The sequence below is a fragment of the Agrilus planipennis genome, unplaced genomic scaffold, assembly GCF_000699045.2.
Source record: "Agrilus planipennis isolate EAB-ADULT unplaced genomic scaffold, Apla_2.0 scaffold294, whole genome shotgun sequence".
Classification (NCBI taxonomy): Eukaryota; Metazoa; Arthropoda; class Insecta; order Coleoptera; family Buprestidae; genus Agrilus; species Agrilus planipennis.
In genome coordinates this window covers 274311-293029 of record NW_020439100.1, presented here as the reverse complement: position 1 = coordinate 293029, position 18719 = coordinate 274311, and the positions used below count along the sequence as shown (strand labels likewise).

The 18719-nt window shown below is 33.6% G+C and overlaps 1 protein-coding gene across 1 annotated transcript in view; it reads right to left on the bottom strand.

Annotated features, from left to right (window-relative positions):
- Positions 1-18719, bottom strand: part of LOC108740765 (uncharacterized protein KIAA1109) — a 68129-nt gene that overhangs the window by 13890 nt on the left and 35520 nt on the right. The window contains exons 29-45 of the mRNA XM_025977487.1: positions 18608-18628; positions 18138-18335; positions 16767-16947; positions 12360-12665; positions 11752-11845; positions 11517-11690; positions 11329-11455; positions 11050-11272; positions 10091-10456; positions 9895-9975; positions 9307-9740; positions 8488-8668; positions 8267-8428; positions 8077-8199; positions 5397-5514; positions 2244-2375; positions 628-756 (exon numbers count right to left, since the gene is read on the bottom strand). Coding sequence (XP_025833272.1) covers positions 628-756; positions 2244-2375; positions 5397-5514; positions 8077-8199; positions 8267-8428; positions 8488-8668; positions 9307-9740; positions 9895-9975; positions 10091-10456; positions 11050-11272; positions 11329-11455; positions 11517-11690; positions 11752-11845; positions 12360-12665; positions 16767-16947; positions 18138-18335; positions 18608-18628 — 3050 coding nt within the window. The remainder of the gene's footprint in view (positions 1-627; positions 757-2243; positions 2376-5396; positions 5515-8076; positions 8200-8266; positions 8429-8487; positions 8669-9306; positions 9741-9894; positions 9976-10090; positions 10457-11049; positions 11273-11328; positions 11456-11516; positions 11691-11751; positions 11846-12359; positions 12666-16766; positions 16948-18137; positions 18336-18607; positions 18629-18719) is intronic.

The window sequence follows — 18719 nt, the reverse complement described above, 5'->3', positions numbered from 1 at the left end:
TATAAACTATGAAGTCAAAGAGGGTAGGTCCATTTCAACGTTACAAGGGACCATTATTTTGAACAGATAATATTGTGCTAATAGAGTATTAGGTGTTAGGTAGTTATTAGCATCATGCAGAAATAAAAAACCTTCAACAATAAGGCGTCACCATTATGTATCTTACACCTCGGTGAATTTCTTTTTATTAAAAATTTCTTTGAGGAAAGCCAATACTTTTTAAACAGTTAAATATTTGAGGAAGAAGGAAGGAAGTATAGAGATAATTAGAAATAGTTTTGTCTTTTGTAACTAATTAAAATTTATTACCTATTCAAAAACGGAATGTATTGTTTCACATTTAAAAAACCATACCGAAAATTGACAATGTACCAAAATACAAAACGTTGGTGTTGGTTTTTTAAATAGACTCTTTACTGTCCCTATACTGGCTTTGATTTTACACTTTCTTATTAATATAAGGGGAAGATATGGCAGTTCTAGTAGAAACTTTTTGGAAGAAAATGGTACGAACACGATGGGCATGTTTTATAGTGTAATGCTGAATATAATAAATGTACATCTATGTGTGCGTGTATGTCTGAGTGATATTATATTATACAAGGTGCATTTTAGTAATAAACTTACAAAGGTCATCATTAGTTCTTCTTTGAGAAAACAAATTAGCGTTGGTTAATAAGGGAAATACCACGCTTGCTCTAGTACTGGAAGGTAATGTTGTTGCTTGTAAAGTTTTGTTACGTCTACGCTGGGGTACTGTTAGAAAATTAAGACAGTTATTTACTTATCTACAGCAAACAATTTGCAAAACTTCTTATAAATAATCACAATTACAGTCTCAGATCCTTATTACACGAGTACAAGAAAAATAAAATGTTTTTACAAACAAGTCATCTCCCGTTACCACAAAACCCATGCATTTATTTGAAATTTAATTCTAATTGTGAAATTGTTTCCAATTAGTACCAATTCCGAAAATATATTGAAAGAATTAATTGCTAAAGTTTAAAGAATTAGTCGTTCCAACAATTATATTACTAAATTACCAATTTTATGTTTAATGCTTTTGACGACTTTACAAGTTTCTCCTCCAAACTTTTGGGTTTTGCAGTGGTCATTAATTTTTAATACACTTATAAATATTTGACTGTACTTTCGCAGTTTACCAACAGATTATTGAAGATGGAAAGTGCGGTGAAACGTTTGGTACTTAAAACTGAAGACCACAAAATAAAACACAAAAGCATGGATAAGAAACACTAGTTTTTCGAGGGCGGTTCAATAAGTACCCGTGTTAAAAATAAACACCCTTTTTTTTTATTTTTTTTTTTTTATTTTTCAACATAGTCCCCTTTTAGAAAGATACACTTCTCCCAACGACCCTGCCATTTTTTTACCCCTCCAAAAAATAAGATTTGTCGAACTCTCCAAAATCCCCCCTGTCTCGGCGATGACTTCCTCGTTTGAGCTAAATTTCTTTCTCGCTAGTCATTTCTTCATGTTAGAGAACAAGATGAAGTCGCAGGGAGTCATATCGAGTGAGTACGGGGTGTGCGGCATCAAATTCATAACGTAATTCATGCAGTTTGGCCTCAACAACTCCTGATGAATTTGCCGGTGCGTTATCGTGTTGAAAAAGAACCTTCTTTTTCGTCAAATGCGTCCGGGTCTCCTTCAATTTTTTGTCGAAGCGGTCCCATAACTAACTGTAGTATTGTCCAGTGATCGTTCTTCCTTTTCCTAAAAAATCCGTAAAATGATTTCCTCGGTAACAACGTTTGCCAGGCATCCTGGTCGCTCCTATCAAAAACGGATCTTTGCCCACGTTTAAATTCGTTGAAGCAATATCTAACTGTGGTCGTAGATGGCGAAATGTCTCCATAAACAGTATCCAACTTTGTTTTCATCTCCTTGCATTTTTTCCCATCCAAAAACAAAAAGCGAGTTACCGAACGATACTGCTCTTTTTCCATCTTAGCGAAACACGTCTCAGTCGAATGGCTGCCAAATCCAAACTAACCTATCAATCAGTCTGAAATTCGTTTTGGGGTGGTTTGATAGATGGCAGCACACGATGACAACACCAATTTCCCACAGGAACATCCTCTGTCTTCAAACCCGGGTACTTATTGAACCGCCCTCATATATATTTTATACCAACATTTGGCATACGATATACACGTATACAATTATTATACATATATGTTGTATGATATAAGTTGTAATAGAATATTGACACTAACCTGGTGGACTAGGAGAAGTTAAAATACTTTCTATACCAGTCGAAACAACTGCAACTTGCGGGGAAAGCAACGATTCCGGTCCACTGATTCTCGGAGATGTCGAAGGAAGCTTGAAATCTTTCGCTGATAAACCTACATAGTTATAGAGAATTGATAAGGATATGTCTTAATCCTTGTTTAAGTAGGTAGCTATGTTAATTACAGAACACGTAAAATAGCACCAAATGCACTAAACCAAATAAAGCTAACGAGATGTGCACAAAAATTAAGGATAAAAGTAAGAGCATGATAATACAAAGGAGATAGTGTACATACGTAATCAACAGGTTGGAATTTATGGAAACTGAATTTAATTAAAACAAAACTATGTTAAGTTTTTCACAAAGACGCCTTCCATTTTAAAAAATATGTTTGTATTTTGTATTATGAATGCATTTTTCAGAACAATTTTATATTTAGTATTTGGAATAGAATCCGCTTCATGTTTTCCATTTTCTATTTCGAAAACGTCATAACAACCGTTTTTAATGCCAGGTCCTATTTTTTTTCCCAAATGTGATTCAGCTAATTTCTTTTTGCTAATTAATAAAATTGTAAGTATGCTCTTTAAGTCTTGCAATACATTAGTTCTACTAACGAAGTGTACACAAAATTCTTCACGACACCCTTAATGTAAAAAGAATTTGTACGCTATAAATGCCGCACGATCTCAAAGTTGAACAAGAGGAGGCCAGAGTGAACTGGTGTAAGAAAATGTTGAAAATGATACTTCAAATAAGAACAATAATATTGCTACTGGTGACGAAACCTGGCTATATTAAATTGATGTACTTTCGAAAAACAAGGATAGAGTTTAGCTGTTCGAAAATGAGCAAACGAAGAAAATAGTAATTGCTGTATTTTTTACACGGCGAGGTATTTTGGAACGAAGAGTGTTGAAAAGAAGTCAGTTCTACGCTCGCGAACGATTAATTTAGAAGTTCGAAAAAGATTGTTAAAGGTGTATGTTTTGAGTGCGGCGCTGTACGGGTGCGAAGCATTGATGGTGGTCACGGCGGAAAAGAAAAGGTTAGAAGTTAATAAAAAATAGGCGAGATAGGTTGGTAGGACACCTTCTCAGGCATGAAGGTCTAGTCAGAGACATATTGGAGGCGGAAATAGGAGTTAAGAGAAATAAAGGTAGACGTAGGTTACATTAATGTTCGCAAATAGGTAAGGATGTGGGATTTTCTAGTTTTGTGGTAGGAAGGAGTGGAGATGCATGTCCAACCAGTCTTAGGACTGACGACCTTATAATGATGATGATAATGAGTGTTGGAAAGTCAGCGTACTGTAACCGCCTCCTGCTTCCTGGTACATAAACGAATGTTTGTCCAAAGTTTGTCACAAGCTCCAGGAAATTCGACCAAATTTGAGAATGGACAATTGACATTTTCATCACGACCTGCGCATCGATTACATAACACTGTCAAATTTTTGAATAGCAGTGGTGTTAAAGTACTTGAACATTCTGCTTATAGCCCAGACGTTACTCTTTTTCCAATCTTTAAGGATCAGTTGAAAGAGAGAAGGTTTCAAACAGATACTGAACTTTTAGCTACTTGGAATCAGACCTGGGCAGATCTCCCAGAAGGAAAGTGGAACATTTTTAATTATTGGTTTTTGCGTATAACTAGGTGCAGAAACTGTAATGGAAATTATTTTGAAAAACTGTAAAAATAATAGTTGTATTGCAAAGCTTATCTAGTGACCTACGGATGTATGGACTTTTGATTATTCATTTCGGTGTAAGCCTTTTATAAACATATGTGCACGGTTATATAGATTTTCCCATGCTCAAATGGTGTCTACCTCCATTCTTTACTAGAATTTATCAATAAACAGATCAGAAAATATTTAGTCATTCTGATCTTAAATTGATATCATATCATATCATTTGCATGAAATCATTAATTGACTTGATATGCTGAATTCAAGAAAGATACAAACAAACCAAGGTATCGCCTTTTTTGAGGACAATTACTGAATCTATACTGAACTGTCTTACGCCTAATTGATAATGCAGTAACAAGAGACATAGGGGTAGAGCAGATAGGGAACAATAAGTACGAATAGGAGGGTATTTCTAGCGTCAACATATTTCAGAAAAGGTTTAAGTATCTAGCGTATTCTATTATCTCTTTTATATATTTCGAATGAAAAAGACGCCCAGCACCTTTGTCATCTTTTATTTATTTCTATTAGCTTGGTGTAAGTCAGTAAAAATTTATATTAAGTAAAACCAAAGGATTAAAACGAACGGATTTCTAATAAGCTAAAATGCTTTTATTTACTTTCCTTAAAAACGAACCTGTTGATTCATCAATGTAAAAACGTTTAATAACGATAGTATATATTTGTATTTATTTAAGCTTTTTGAATATATGTATAATACGAAGGCGTAGAAGGGCCAAATATAATTTTTTTTCATTTCGATTTGTAACTCGATTTACCCATCAGTATAAGAAGGAAGATAGGCTTTGTTTTATCGTAATTCATACAATTTCGTAGTTTCTTGCTAAGGTACGATAGGTGGTGATTTGGCAGGTGCTGATATCAATTTGGAACTTACAAATTCCATGGACCATGACATTGAACCCGGAAAACAATAACGATCCAATATTTCATATTATCAATTTCCAAGGAGTTTAAAAATTTTTGGACTCTTTTCAGTTAAAGAATTAGAAGGCATTCATGGAATGTCTCTTTGTCCCTTTTTTAAGCTTCTCATACCTTCAATGGTCAATGTAAGCATCATTTTATATAATGTTTGATCGGTGATACTAGCAATACGTTTGGAAAAGTATTTTAAATAAAAAATACAAAATGCTTTTCTCAAAAACACTGGGATTGAGTTACGTTTCGTTAGGTTGCGATTCAATAGGCATTTAGAGTTGCAAGAGGAAATTTCAAGTTGCAAGTGGAACTTTCAAGTTATAAGTCATAGTTTTCAGTTGCAAGTCGAAATTGTAAACAAAAATGTTTGGCAATTCTACACTTCCGTAATATAGTGACCACCAAAAGAAGAAAAAAATTTAGGCAAAATCAACAAAAAAAAAAGTGTAAAACGTGTACCACAAAAAAAAAAAGAAACAGAAATCAAGTTAGACCTACCAACGCTTTTTTGCGAGTGTGGTTTAAGAATGATGCCAGTGTGCAACAGCATAGCGTGTTCGTCAGTAATATCACCTTCGTCATTCCCACTTGCTTCCCCGTCTGTTAGACAAATATCCTACATCCCCAACAACATAAAACAAAGCCATAAGTAAAACATAAAAACAAAAAGTACAGTACAATATTAACTTTATTTTCTCTACAGTATAGCATTTTGTTGCTACGAATGAGAAATAAAAAGTCTTTGAGATGAGTGCTGTTCGTCCTAGGGGCACTCGTAAGATATTTTCAGGAAGAGTGAAGTAAATCATTACGTATGTTCAACTACTCTAATAGTTTGTCTCGTATACAGGGTGGTCATACCATTACGAATACCATGATGGTATACAAATACAAATAAGTATATAAAACCAACGAATCGAAACGTTTCTATAGCTTTTTATAGTTGTGATGAGAAAGACGATAAAAATAAGAAAATTTTAAAAACTATTTAGTTTTAAAATTTTATTTTACAAGTAGGTAGTAGAAGTGTCTGATTTTAGGTATCTAGGAAATCAGATAAGTCAGGACGGGAGAGCAGCAGGGATAAAAAGCAGAGGATAGCGCTGGGTCGAGTAGCCTTCAATAAAAAAAGTTACTTCTATGCTCGCGAACGGTTAATTTAGAAACTCAAAAAAAGTTGTCAAAGGTGTATGTTTGGAGTACGGCGCTGTACGGGTACGAAACATAGACGGTGAGCACGGCGGAAGAGAAAAGTTCGAAATGGGGTGTTACAGGCGCATGATGAGGATACCGTGGATAGAGAAGGTTAGAATTGAAGAGGTATTAGAAAGAATACGAGAACAGAGGACTCTATGGAAGTTAACAAGTAATAGGCGAGATAGGCTGGTAGGACACCTTCTCAGGCATGAGGGTCTAGTCAGAGACGTACTAGAGGCAGAAGTAGGAGTTAGGAGGGTTAGAGGTAGACCAAGATTAGATTACTGTTCGCAAAAAGTTAAGGATGTGGGATGTTCCAGTTTTAGGAAAATGAGAAGATAAGCTCAGGATAGGAAAGAGTGGAGATGCGCGTCCAACCAATCTTAGGACTGACGACCTTATGATGATGATGATGATGATGACGTACGTAGTACTGGGCTCTAACACTAGTTAAAACAACAATTACCCTGTATACGAGAAGCGATCTTTTTAGCGATAAAAATTAGTAAACAAACACTCAAATATAAAGCACTTTCTCTTGGCAAAAGAAAGTATCTTTTAAGCCTGTATTCCAAATCCCTTCGATATTAGTGACGAAAGTCTTTTTTTTGTTATTAACATTACAGTAATAACACTGAGGATTTAGGAATAAGAAATGAAAAAGTGCTGCTCGCCCTAAAGCCACCGCTAACCAGTGAATTTTGAATCTTACTTTTAATATTTTCCTTTGTATTATATTTCAGTTCATTCGCAATGTTCTCGCTAATCTGTCAAAAATAATTAATTTTATTTTTACAAATATGGATACGTATTATATTTTGCCATCATTTCCTTCTGCCATCCCTTTAAAAAACTTATTTACTTCTTCTGATACTGACATCAGTAACTAATACTTAATTAATTCATTATAGGAGGTACCACTTAATAGAAACTCAGTAATTTATTTTTGTTTCAGCTATCAAAAACAGAAGAAGATGGAGAATTAAGTGGCTCATAAATTTGCGGTGAGTTTATACTTTTGTTTATATTAATAACATATTTTTAATTATTGGTTTTTGAAGCACTTTGGGTGCAGAAACTGTAATGGAAATTATTTTGAAAAACTGTAAAAATAATAGTTGTATTGCAAAGCTTATCTAGTGACCTACGGATGTATGGACTTTTGATTATTCATTTCGGTGTAAGCCTTTTATAAACATATGTGCACGGTTATATAGATTTTCCCATGCTCAAATGGTGTCTACCTCCATTCTTTACTAGAATTTATCAATAAACAGATCAGAAAATATTTAGTCATTCTGATCTTAAATTGATATCATATCATATCATTTGCATGAAATCATTAATTGACTTGATATGCTGAATTCAAGAAAGATACAAACAAACCAAGGTATCGCCTTTTTTGAGGACAATTACTGAATCTATACTGAACTGTCTTACGCCTAATTGATAATGCAGTAACAAGAGACATAGGGGTAGAGCAGATAGGGAACAATAAGTACGAATAGGAGGGTATTTCTAGCGTCAACATATTTCAGAAAAGGTTTAAGTATCTAGCGTATTCTATTATCTCTTTTATATATTTCGAATGAAAAAGACGCCCAGCACCTTTGTCATCTTTTATTTATTTCTATTAGCTTGGTGTAAGTCAGTAAAAATTTATATTAAGTAAAACCAAAGGATTAAAACGAACGGATTTCTAATAAGCTAAAATGCTTTTATTTACTTTCCTTAAAAACGAACCTGTTGATTCATCAATGTAANTTAATTTCAAAAAATTGTGTATGATAGGAATGATTAATTTATTGATTATGTATTTTGGCTTATCGTATTTCACTGCCATTTTAAGCTTCGGAAATTAGGTATTTAAAAATGGTAAAAAAACATTACTCGAACTTTGCAGCTTTTGAAACAACTCAGTAATAATGGCGGCCAGATATAGTTTATAAATTTGACTAAAGAAAAAATTAAACGTTTTTACCTCTTCCACTTCCGGTACAGCAATTGTAACATTCAAGGGCTTCACTTTAGACTTGTGGTTGGGTTCTAACAGAAGTGGTGTATGTAAAATGTTTTTCCATTGACGACTCAGCACAATTACCCCCTAAATTTGAATAGAAAAGAATTTTATTCATTCTATAGCCTTATTTTTTTATAAGCAATAATACTACCTGCCGAAGTGTAGACAAATGCGGTATATCAGTTTCTTTTAAATTGCTCTCTATAGCTGACATATCAGTTTGCAAAATATACTTTTGCAAGATAACGCAAAGTTGACAACTAGGATCCTCTTGTAAAGTTTTTGCGAGAGGTGTTAAAATATTATAACGACTCTAAAAAATGTAAGGAGAGTTCAAAATTTGCTTAAAAATCACTTAAATAATTGGTATACCCTCGTTGGTATGTGAATTCCTTGCATGTCCAATGCTTCTGCCATTAAACAGGCAACAACAGCGGTTGACCTTCGGGATGCATTTCTCAATAAATTAACTAACCTTATCGCAAAACGATTACTTGGATTTAGCCAAGCATTTATTGCTGGAGAAGCAGTACTCAATAAATTCCAATCTAATCTAAAATTTAAGTAAGCACAGATTTAAGCTAGGAACAATTTGGCAACTTTGTAGCAAGTACGTCGCAGAAAAAAGTAAAATTTATTAACAGATAAAAGAAATTAGCACTTCTCCGTAAGTTACCAATGAAATAAAAGTGCATAAACACTGGTTAAACTATTAAAAAAGATTTTGAACTTTTTTTGTTCTCAGCAAATTCGGTGAAGTACGCTATAGTCTTTTTTGGCTAAAAATATCAACATTGGTTTTGTCAAAAAATATTTATCGCCCTGTATTTTCAACACAAAGCGACAAAAAATTATCAATGGAGAAAATATTCTTAGAGTAACCACGGACTTTTGCTGAAGGTTAAATGAACATCCTGTATGCATATAATCGACCTGTTTATAATAAAATATTTGACTATGAATCCCCTCCCCCCATTAATTCTGATCAGATTAATTCTGCACTTATATGCGACAAAAAGATAATAATTCTTGGATTGTCTGAAAATAGTCATATCACATTTTTGATATGGACAATACTGCGGATTGTTCCTACTTAATTTTTTAACCAGGGTTAAGGATCCAAAATTTGTAGATTGAATTTTCGGAGCAAAAGTTTTTGATGGGAAAAATTAATATCTTGTTAAACTTTACCTTGTATAATCAATTTTCTTCGTAATTGGTGTTCTAGGGGGCGCTGCAAAATTAAACCAAACAGTTTTCAGTTCTATAATACACGAAGAAATGTTGCCACTGTCTTTGGGAACGCATTGAACCGCTTTCAGCTTCAACTCTTCAACATTTTCTGGCTTTTCTTTAATATTTCCCGTTTCTAATGTATTTTCGTTCACGTTAGACTGGGTTTTTGTAGCTGTTTTAGAACTTTGCGAATTTCTCTCACTCTTTGTTTTCTGGTCCTGTGTTGGGACAGGTTTGGTTTGTTCCCCGACTTTTGGTGCTGGTTTAGAAATTCTCGGGGTCTCATTCGGTGGATGATCAGCCACAGTTGCACTGTTGGTATCTTCGGAAATTTCGGGATTGAGTTCCCCATTTACTGGACCTTGTTCTGTGGTCGACTTGTTCACCACCTATATAAATAAACACGTTTATTATTTTGCATATATAGATTTGTACATACATAAACTTAATTAAAGTTTTGGCGATTTAAAATAGAAAAATTTTAATTGAGAAAAATGGTAATTTTGATTTTTAATTTAAGTAGTAAATCAATTTATTTCCTACCTTTAAATTGATACCTTCAAATCCACATTCAAACATTATGAAGCCCAGTTTTTCTTCGTCATCAATTTCAGGCTGTTGGGACTGTAACAAATTATTTTTCAGAAGTTTACAAATTTTAAAATAAAGATGGTCGAATATCTTATTCAGGAAAAATATTTTTGTCACCAAAACTATTTTCTCAGATGTTTTTACTAACCGTTTGTTCATTTTTAACTGGTTGCATGTAATAATCGACACCCCTATGCATGGGTCCAATTTTCATGGACGTAAATAAGACTTTCGAATAATAATTGGGTATAGCAGTAATGACAGCATCGTCCAAAATAGAACTTTCGTTTTTCAAACGTCTAAGTTGAGTATGAACTTTTCCTATATTTAAACAAACCACCAGTTGCTCTTGTTGCTTCTCGCAACTTTCTATAGAAACTGGTTCACCACGAACTATGTCTCCAATAGTGTGAGTATGCTGACCCAAAAGGAACGCCTTTGCTTTGGTCAAGCCCTTTTTGTTACCCATTTGAACCACAGCAGGTCTATGAAATGTTTGAAGTACTTCGCGAATCTGAAAAAAATATTTAGAATTTGGAAAAATAAAAATTTGGAAATCTTTCTNTGAAACACTTTTTTCATAAGATTTAAAAAATACACATTTATTTTTAATATTTTCACGAGGGAGAAGCCGCAGGGGATTTATGGTGTACACATCGTTGGAATTCAAAGAATTTGATTTTTACGTTGTGGAATTCTGCGGATTTATTCCGAGAAACGAGAATTTATTGGGAATTATAAGGATTTATTGAAATCATTGAGAAATTACAAGAAATTTATTTCTGTTTGGTGAGAAATTATTAACTGCACATACATTTCTACGCATGCATACATTTAGATATATGTATTTTTTTATTTATTGTTTAATTTTTAAAATTAAACTTATGCTAAAAGTTCTGTTTAGCATACATATACTAACTGAATATTTATGCTAAAAAATTGTGGTACAAGGGCACATATTATATAAACATTTACATATTTTAACCTTAAGCTACGTATTTGCATATGTACAGTACACTTCTGAGCAAATCTTCTAAATTCAAAACATAACTAAAAAAGATTTTTTAATTTGATAAATTTTTCTTGAGAACTTCTTTTGAATGTTACTTTTGGTAAAAATATTGCTGCTTGAAGTTGTGACGTAATGGTTTCTTCATAGTCTCCAGATTCTACACGACCCTCCTTTTCTGCTTGACGTAATTTCAGAATATTTTCGGTTGTTTTCAAAATGTTACATTTTTTGACTTGACCTATGCAAGATGCGTGTAAATGGTCAATGACAGTGGATGGATGTAAAGTTGCTAGAATAGGGCTCAAAGAATCCACAAATCTAAAATTTACATTAACTTGATGAGTCCACTTAAAAGAAAATGAATTATTTCGAACCTTTGTAGAGATTCCAACAACAATGGACTAACTGCCACATCTAAATCACCTTTTAATTTAATGATAACAGAAATTCTCGAATCAACATCGTTTTGGGAACCCAAAAGTTCTTCCTCTTGTAGATTACCTTAAAGATATTTTGTTGTAACATTGTTTGTGAATGATAAGGGATAGAATAATGAATTTACTGGTATCTATTTCTGATTGTATTTCTTCAATGTTTTGGTCCCACACAAATCCATACGGAAATGTGGGAGTCCGTCCAGTAACCAACGGAGACTCCGGATAGTCCGATCTAGTGACCATTTTGAATGAAGTCAAACCTTCAGAAATTACTTCGGTAACTGGGACAAATTTTCCTCCTGTTGGACAGGGAATTTTGGGGTTTATAGGAAGCACTTTGTCTGTAATAATACTACTTACCAATGTAAACAAGTTTACCACTTGCGTTCTTCTGAAACAAAGGGACTGAAAAGGATTCAGAACCCTTTGGTTGGGTCCAATTTGAACAACGAACCTAGGAATAGTTTTTTGTTTTACATTTTCATATAAAAATTTTAATATCTGACAAATAAACATAGTCAGATGTTTTAGCCCTCGTCTTGAAGGGTATTGAACGTATATGATTAGTATTTTCAGGAATTATTGAACGAATAATGAATTCATCAATTTTTACAAAAGAAACTCCTGAAGTTAGCGAAAAGTCGTTGGTGCGTAAACCCTCAAACTTAAGTTCCAACAGCATCAAAGGTTTAGAAAATGTCGAATAGGTCTCCAGTTTTAGAAGACATTCTTGGAGTTCATTTGAAGCAAAAGAACATAATTGTTTTTATAATTTTATAAGTCTCCGACCAAGCATAACTCAAACATAAATAATTGATAATCCCAACTGATCGTTCTTCTGTTTCAAATAACCTAAAGAGATGCTGTGAAACCTATGATGGAATGATAGTCGGAAAACCCTTTGAAAGACAGGATTCAACGTAAAGCTTTTTTTACAAATAAACTACCGATTAATTCAGCATGTTTACCTGAGTAAGGCAACTAACGTAACTGGACATGAGCATTGGTGAGTCCATAATTTGCCTATTGACTTGCATGTGCAGATCTATCAAAGTCAAATCCTCTTGACTTCCTACTGCTGATGCATAAGAAGCATTGCTTAGGCTTTCGCTGGAGGATGTGTCGGTTAGACCATTTTCGAAAAACGACGTGTGAACGCTCGGACTACCGCTAGGACATTCTCGGTCCGATACTCGGGGACTCACAGATCTATTACTACTGGGATATCTTTGAGGTGTCACCAAACCTATTACCGTCCGATTGGAATCGTCAAGCTAAATTGATAAATGCGTTAATGCGACAATATAATAAAACGTTTATACATTAAGTATTTGTAATTGCATAAATTGTTTAACGCCAGAAAAATTGAAATAATTAGGAGTATTATCTACAAATAAAGATATTGTGCTTATAAGGAAACGTCAAGGGATAAACCATCAGTAAAAATACCTGTGTGCATCTCTGATTATGTTTAAGATAACAGTAGGAAATAGGAGAATATCACGGGACATTGCAGATATCATGAGGGTATCAGGTGATAGTAACACGATTTTAAAGGAACTCATAGAGCCCACATACGAAAACGAAAACGCGCATGTAGTGCAGTGACTGCAAGACTCTCAAAAAATTTCAAGAGAAAATTGGAAGACCAAGAGGAAATCATAGGAAATTTAAGGATATTTTCTTAAGAAGTCGAATTATGTACAGCATTATGGCGATGGTTTACCCCTCGTAAAATATATTCAAGCAAAATATTTACTCAGCCTGTGAAGCCAAACAAGAAGCACTTGATTATTTTGGTCCAAAAATACTAATACTTTTACAACATGCAAATTCTACTGCGATTGCTTTACTAATTAGTGATCTACAATCTACATACTAGTATTAATATATTTTAATTATCATATATTACATATTATTCATTACCATGGTAGTGGTTCTACTTAAAAATTACCAGAGCGAGTACAGTGCGGAGATGAAAAGAAACTTGAATGTCGAATGCAAATATGTAGGATTCAAAGTAAGAGACTTCTGAATGCTCAAAAAGCCCAACATCAATCATTTTCTGGGTGTTCTATGCTTATTTTAAGATAATCGGAAACAAAAGAAACCCTTAGGATGGTATCTTTCCAAGCCCCCCCCCTCACCCAAAAGATCTTAATTATGATAAAATTAATTTAAAAAACTACAGGAATGATCCCTACATGCACTAAGGTTTAAACATTTATATTCGTATTAAAATTTATTATGATACAATACAGGTATCCACAGGTTATCTGTTTTATTTTGATCTTTTATAAATCATGTTATATTGAGCACAAGATGTAATGATCATTGAAATAAAGCTATGTAATTGGTTTTTGTCACCACTACAAATGTAAATACAGTAGACACTCGGTAGTGTGAACTGAAAAAAACTCCACATTACCGATTTGTTCACGTTAACGAATGTTATACATATTTAATAACATGGAATAAACATCGTAAATTAACAAAACAGATATAGGGGAGAGCGGGACAAAGCGAGGTTTGGGGCAAGACGGGAAGAGCGTTAATGTATGTAACTGTATGTGTATGTGTGGACCAGACAGGGCACTGAGAAAAAGTTGAATTTGTTCATATTTTTACGAAATTTTGTGACAAATGTTGACGTGTTATTAGGAGAGTAACTAAATATTTTTGGAATATTTTCAGCTCTAGATCGTAGCAGTAGTATCGAAGTTTGATAGATGGTACTTTTCGTAGCCATCACTGTGTTAGATTAGAAGTACTTGGTTTAAGTACAAAATATGTTTGTTGAGGCAAAATGGTTGGGGCCTAACGGGATACTCAATCTGAAGAGAAGAATAGTAAGTAGCTTAAGAAAGAAAGTGCGCTTGAAAAACACTTGAATGAGTTTTTCCCATCAATTCCTTATTTTATTGGTCAGGCAGTTCCTCCGGATTACTCCCGAGAGTAGGACAGAAGGTCCTCTTCAGCCTCCTTTTAGGAATCATGAGGATGGGTAGGTGGCGGTTGGGTTAAAAAAGATGAGACGGACGAAATTAAGAAAAGACCATCTGTGAAATAAAATTATTATTACTACTGCCTCATAATTTGCCCAAATGATTCAAAGAAATTCGGAATCGAACCAGTGTCGTCTCGAAAATTAAGCAATGGTCTAAACCTTTAGGCAATGCTGCTGGGTACTGCGCTTACATTTACTGAGCGAACTTATTTGCAGTCGACCAAAAGATGGGTATTTTGCTATGTGGTAGCATGTGCCATAATTGGGCCCATAATATTATTCCTGTGTTGCAGTTAATGAGCATACTTGTGAACGCCGCCAATCTGATTAAAATATATGCTCTTTTTACCCCGTGCTATTTTTCATTTTGCCACGGGGCAAAATTGGGAATTTGAGTTCCTTACTGTTGTTCCTCATTATGAGAAGATTAAGTGATTCATTGTATATAATGTTTTAAATATAGCAAATACAAATAAAATAATTTATGCCAAAGAAATCAGAAATTATGGGTATTTTCTGAAGATTTTTTTGTTTGTTTAATGATTATTTCTCTATTAGTCCTATAACCATCAAGGCATCAAGTCAATAATGTCAACTTCAGTCTCTTCGTCCGTTTAGTTACATTTATAATATACTCGACAGTTGAGGATTTGTAGATAGTAGATGACACAACCACTAGCAACAAACCATGTACTAGTGTTGTAACAGACCTCTGCTTCCGCTTCCGCAGTTACGGAAGTTTCGCATACATTATCAGGACTTAAAAAAAAACATTTTTCATCTTTTTGAAAATTAATATATCGGAATAATAAAGCAAGTCGTAAAAATTTGCTACTTTTATCTGTTGGCTGAACTTGACCGTTTTCAAAACACAATTTAAATGGAATTGGTTGTTGCAAAGCTGCATGTTGTGCAGGTGTCTCCGCTAGCTTTTTAGCAACCCCTTTGTAACATAGTGAACGTATTATTTATGAAGTATTAGCATCAACGCAGCGTTATAGCCGGTAAAATTTTGTTATAGTAATAATATTGTTCCTGTGCAAATAACATTATTATAGGTTGGGGCCTAAATCTATTTCCTAGTATTTCGTATGTTGATATTTTCCAAATATTATTATTAGTTCCCTAGTTTAATCTAAAAATGTCCAGGACTTTTAACTTCCCCTTAGCCAGTTCTCCTAATAATTTCTTTTCGAAAATACTAATACAGTTATAGCGTTTATTTATTTTGTATAGTGTTCGCGAATGGTTAATTTAGAAATTCGAAAAAGGTTGTTAAAGGTATATGTTTGGAGCACGGCATTGTACGGGTGCGAAACATGGACAGTGGGCGCGGCGGAAAAGAAAAGGTTAGAAGCGTTCGAAATGTGGTGTTATAGGCGGATGATGAGGATATCGTGGGTAGAAAAGGTTAGAAATGAAGAGGTATTGGAAAGAATAGGAGAACAGAGGACTCTATGGAAGTCAATAAAAAATAGGCGAGATAGGTTGGTAGGACACCTTCTCAGGCATGAAGGTCTAGTCAGAGACATATTAGAGGCAGAAACAGGAGTTAGGAGGGGTAGAGGTAGACCTAGATTAGATTACTGTTCGCAAATAGTTAAGGATATGGGTTGTTCTAGCTTTAGGGATATGCGAAGTTTAGCTCAGGATAGGAAAGAGTGGAGGTACGTGTCCAACCAGTCTTAGAAAGACTGAAGACCTTATGATGATGATGAGTGTTTGCTCAGTGGTGTAAGTGCAATTTTGAAGCTAAAAAGAAGTTCCATTTGGGATTATGTTGTTGATATTGACGATGCAAATGCTAAATGTAATTTTGTAATAAAATATTCACGAAAAGGGCGCAAGATCACTGCATTAAAGAGTCGCTTGGAATCATTACACTTCCGTTTCAGCAAAAATTTACTATTTACTTCTGTTTCCGTTATGACACTTCCGTTGCATCGCTACTATGTACCTAACTATTTAAAGTAGATACACAAATAAAATATCATATCTAGGTAATAAGACTAGGGAAGTACTAAATTCATAGGGGATTTAGAGCAATGGCGCAACATCAACGGCGAAATATCGATTTGTTTCTATAAACGAAAATTTACTTTGTTCACGGTATACATTTCATTTCATTCCCATTACGCAGGGTTTCCACTGTGCGATGTTCACACTATCGAGTGCACTGTTATTAACAATTTTGTAAAAATTAAACGATATTTTAACTAATATTAAAATAAAACGGACACCCTGTTTATTATAAGCGAAATAACATGCTTCAAAATTACCCTTCATAGATTACGTATTTTATTATATTAAATGAATTTAATCATTCTATTTACTTAATTGTTTCTTTGGCTTTTTTTTGTTGACGAACCTGTTTGTAATGAGAAATAATTCGATGTTCGGGAGTATGAATTTCATGATCGCTCCTGTGACTTGGCAAGATCAGTTTGCTTTTAGGGACAGTTGATGAAGGAACACTTGAACTTTGTTGACTTTTTTCATGTATCGGCGGTCGTTCAGTTATACTTAATTCACTCGAATATTTCTTACCACTATTAAATAAGAATATAAATTGTCACTTGGCGTCAGTGAATATAATATTATTGAATTTGAATCGCAAAAACCAATTGTGAGAGAAAAACGTAGAATTACAGGCAAAATATTATATACACATTTTTGGATATAATTCAGAGCATATCGAAAGAAAAAAATTTGAAATTAGATATACAGGGTGGTCACTCTTACAGTGCATACCATTGGGATATTCTAAACGGTAAGACATACAGTGTGGGTTAAATTAGAAAACAGTTGTTTTTTGATGCTTTTCAAGAATCTGAAAAAAAATCACCTAAACTCAACCGTTCTAGAGTTATCGCAGAAAAACTGAAATTAGCTATTTTCTACTTTCTTTTATAACTTTTTTATTTATTTCAAGAAAATTATGAAACTTACTACATTTACATTATTAACAATAATCTTTCTAATTAATTTATCAGAAATTTTGAAGGCCTACTCAAAATCTTATTTTCCAATGTTCACTTTTGATTTTCTTATGGACGCCATGTTGGATTTTTATGCCAATAAAAAGAGCAAAAAAATATGATTTCATTGACGTATCACATATTGAATTTTCAGTGCCCCCCCCCCCATTAAAACATCATTTTCTGTATTTATTCGTTAATATCAAGTCGCCATTGTTATGAAATTTCGGATTTATTAACAAACAATTGGTACATTCAGATACGGTTTTCCCAATGGTATGCACTGTAAGAGTGACCACCCTGTATACTCCTATTTCAATTTTGCAAAAAATATGTCTCTCCATCAACAATTTTTATTGAAAATTTCAATTGTGCGTAATAAAAGTGAATCTATGTGATTTTCTAAAAGACAAAATTCAATTATGCAATATACATATAATTATTTATTAGCCATTCCTATGGTAATTTTAAAAATACATATATACGATATATTAAGCGATATGTTGCTGTCTAAAATACCACAAATACGTTTAAACATCCTAAAACGTGTTTCGACACCCGAAGTATTATCCTGGGGATGACGCCTCTGGAGTAGAAACGCATTTAATTAAACACATTTGTAGTTTTATTTATTAAATTAATTATCGATATACGTATTTTATGTTTTGGCTATATCCCTTTGGAACGTAGATGAAGACTTAAGAAAGATTCGTACAAAAAAAGTAAATTAATATTTTGTGATCAACGATTGAATCATGTACCTTGATGGTGGAGTATTCATACTATCTTGCTTTGTAAGAGTCGCCCTTGAACCCAGAATCGAATTTCTCAAACTCGAACTTCCTGAATTGATGTGAAATTCTTCATCCGCAGAGAAAAACGCTTCCGACTGATTTTCACTACATATCGATATCGTCCTTTGAACCTGTTTTTTATTGTTCGTTTTACGACAAAATCTTCTTTAAAAATAAGACATTGTTTTGTTTTTAATAACAGATTGTTTTTTTTTGGGTTAAGTTATTGCGATTATCACCAACGCGCTAGTTTTCATAAATATTATCACAAAGTTGTGGAAGACCATATAAATGGAAATTAAAAAAAAATACATGTATTTTTGAAATCCTCTACCAAAAAGTAGAGATTTTCAAAAATATTTCTCCTACCTTCTTCTTTCAAACTAATAGACAATTCAATTCAGTAACAGTCGCCAAAACGTTTGGATGAAATCAACCCAAAAGCCAGGATAAATAACCTAAAAGCCTCCGATGTATGATTTCAAAAATATTCAAACTTTCCAAAGAAGTTTAATGAAAAACAAAGCTTTAAACATTTACTTTTTTGCC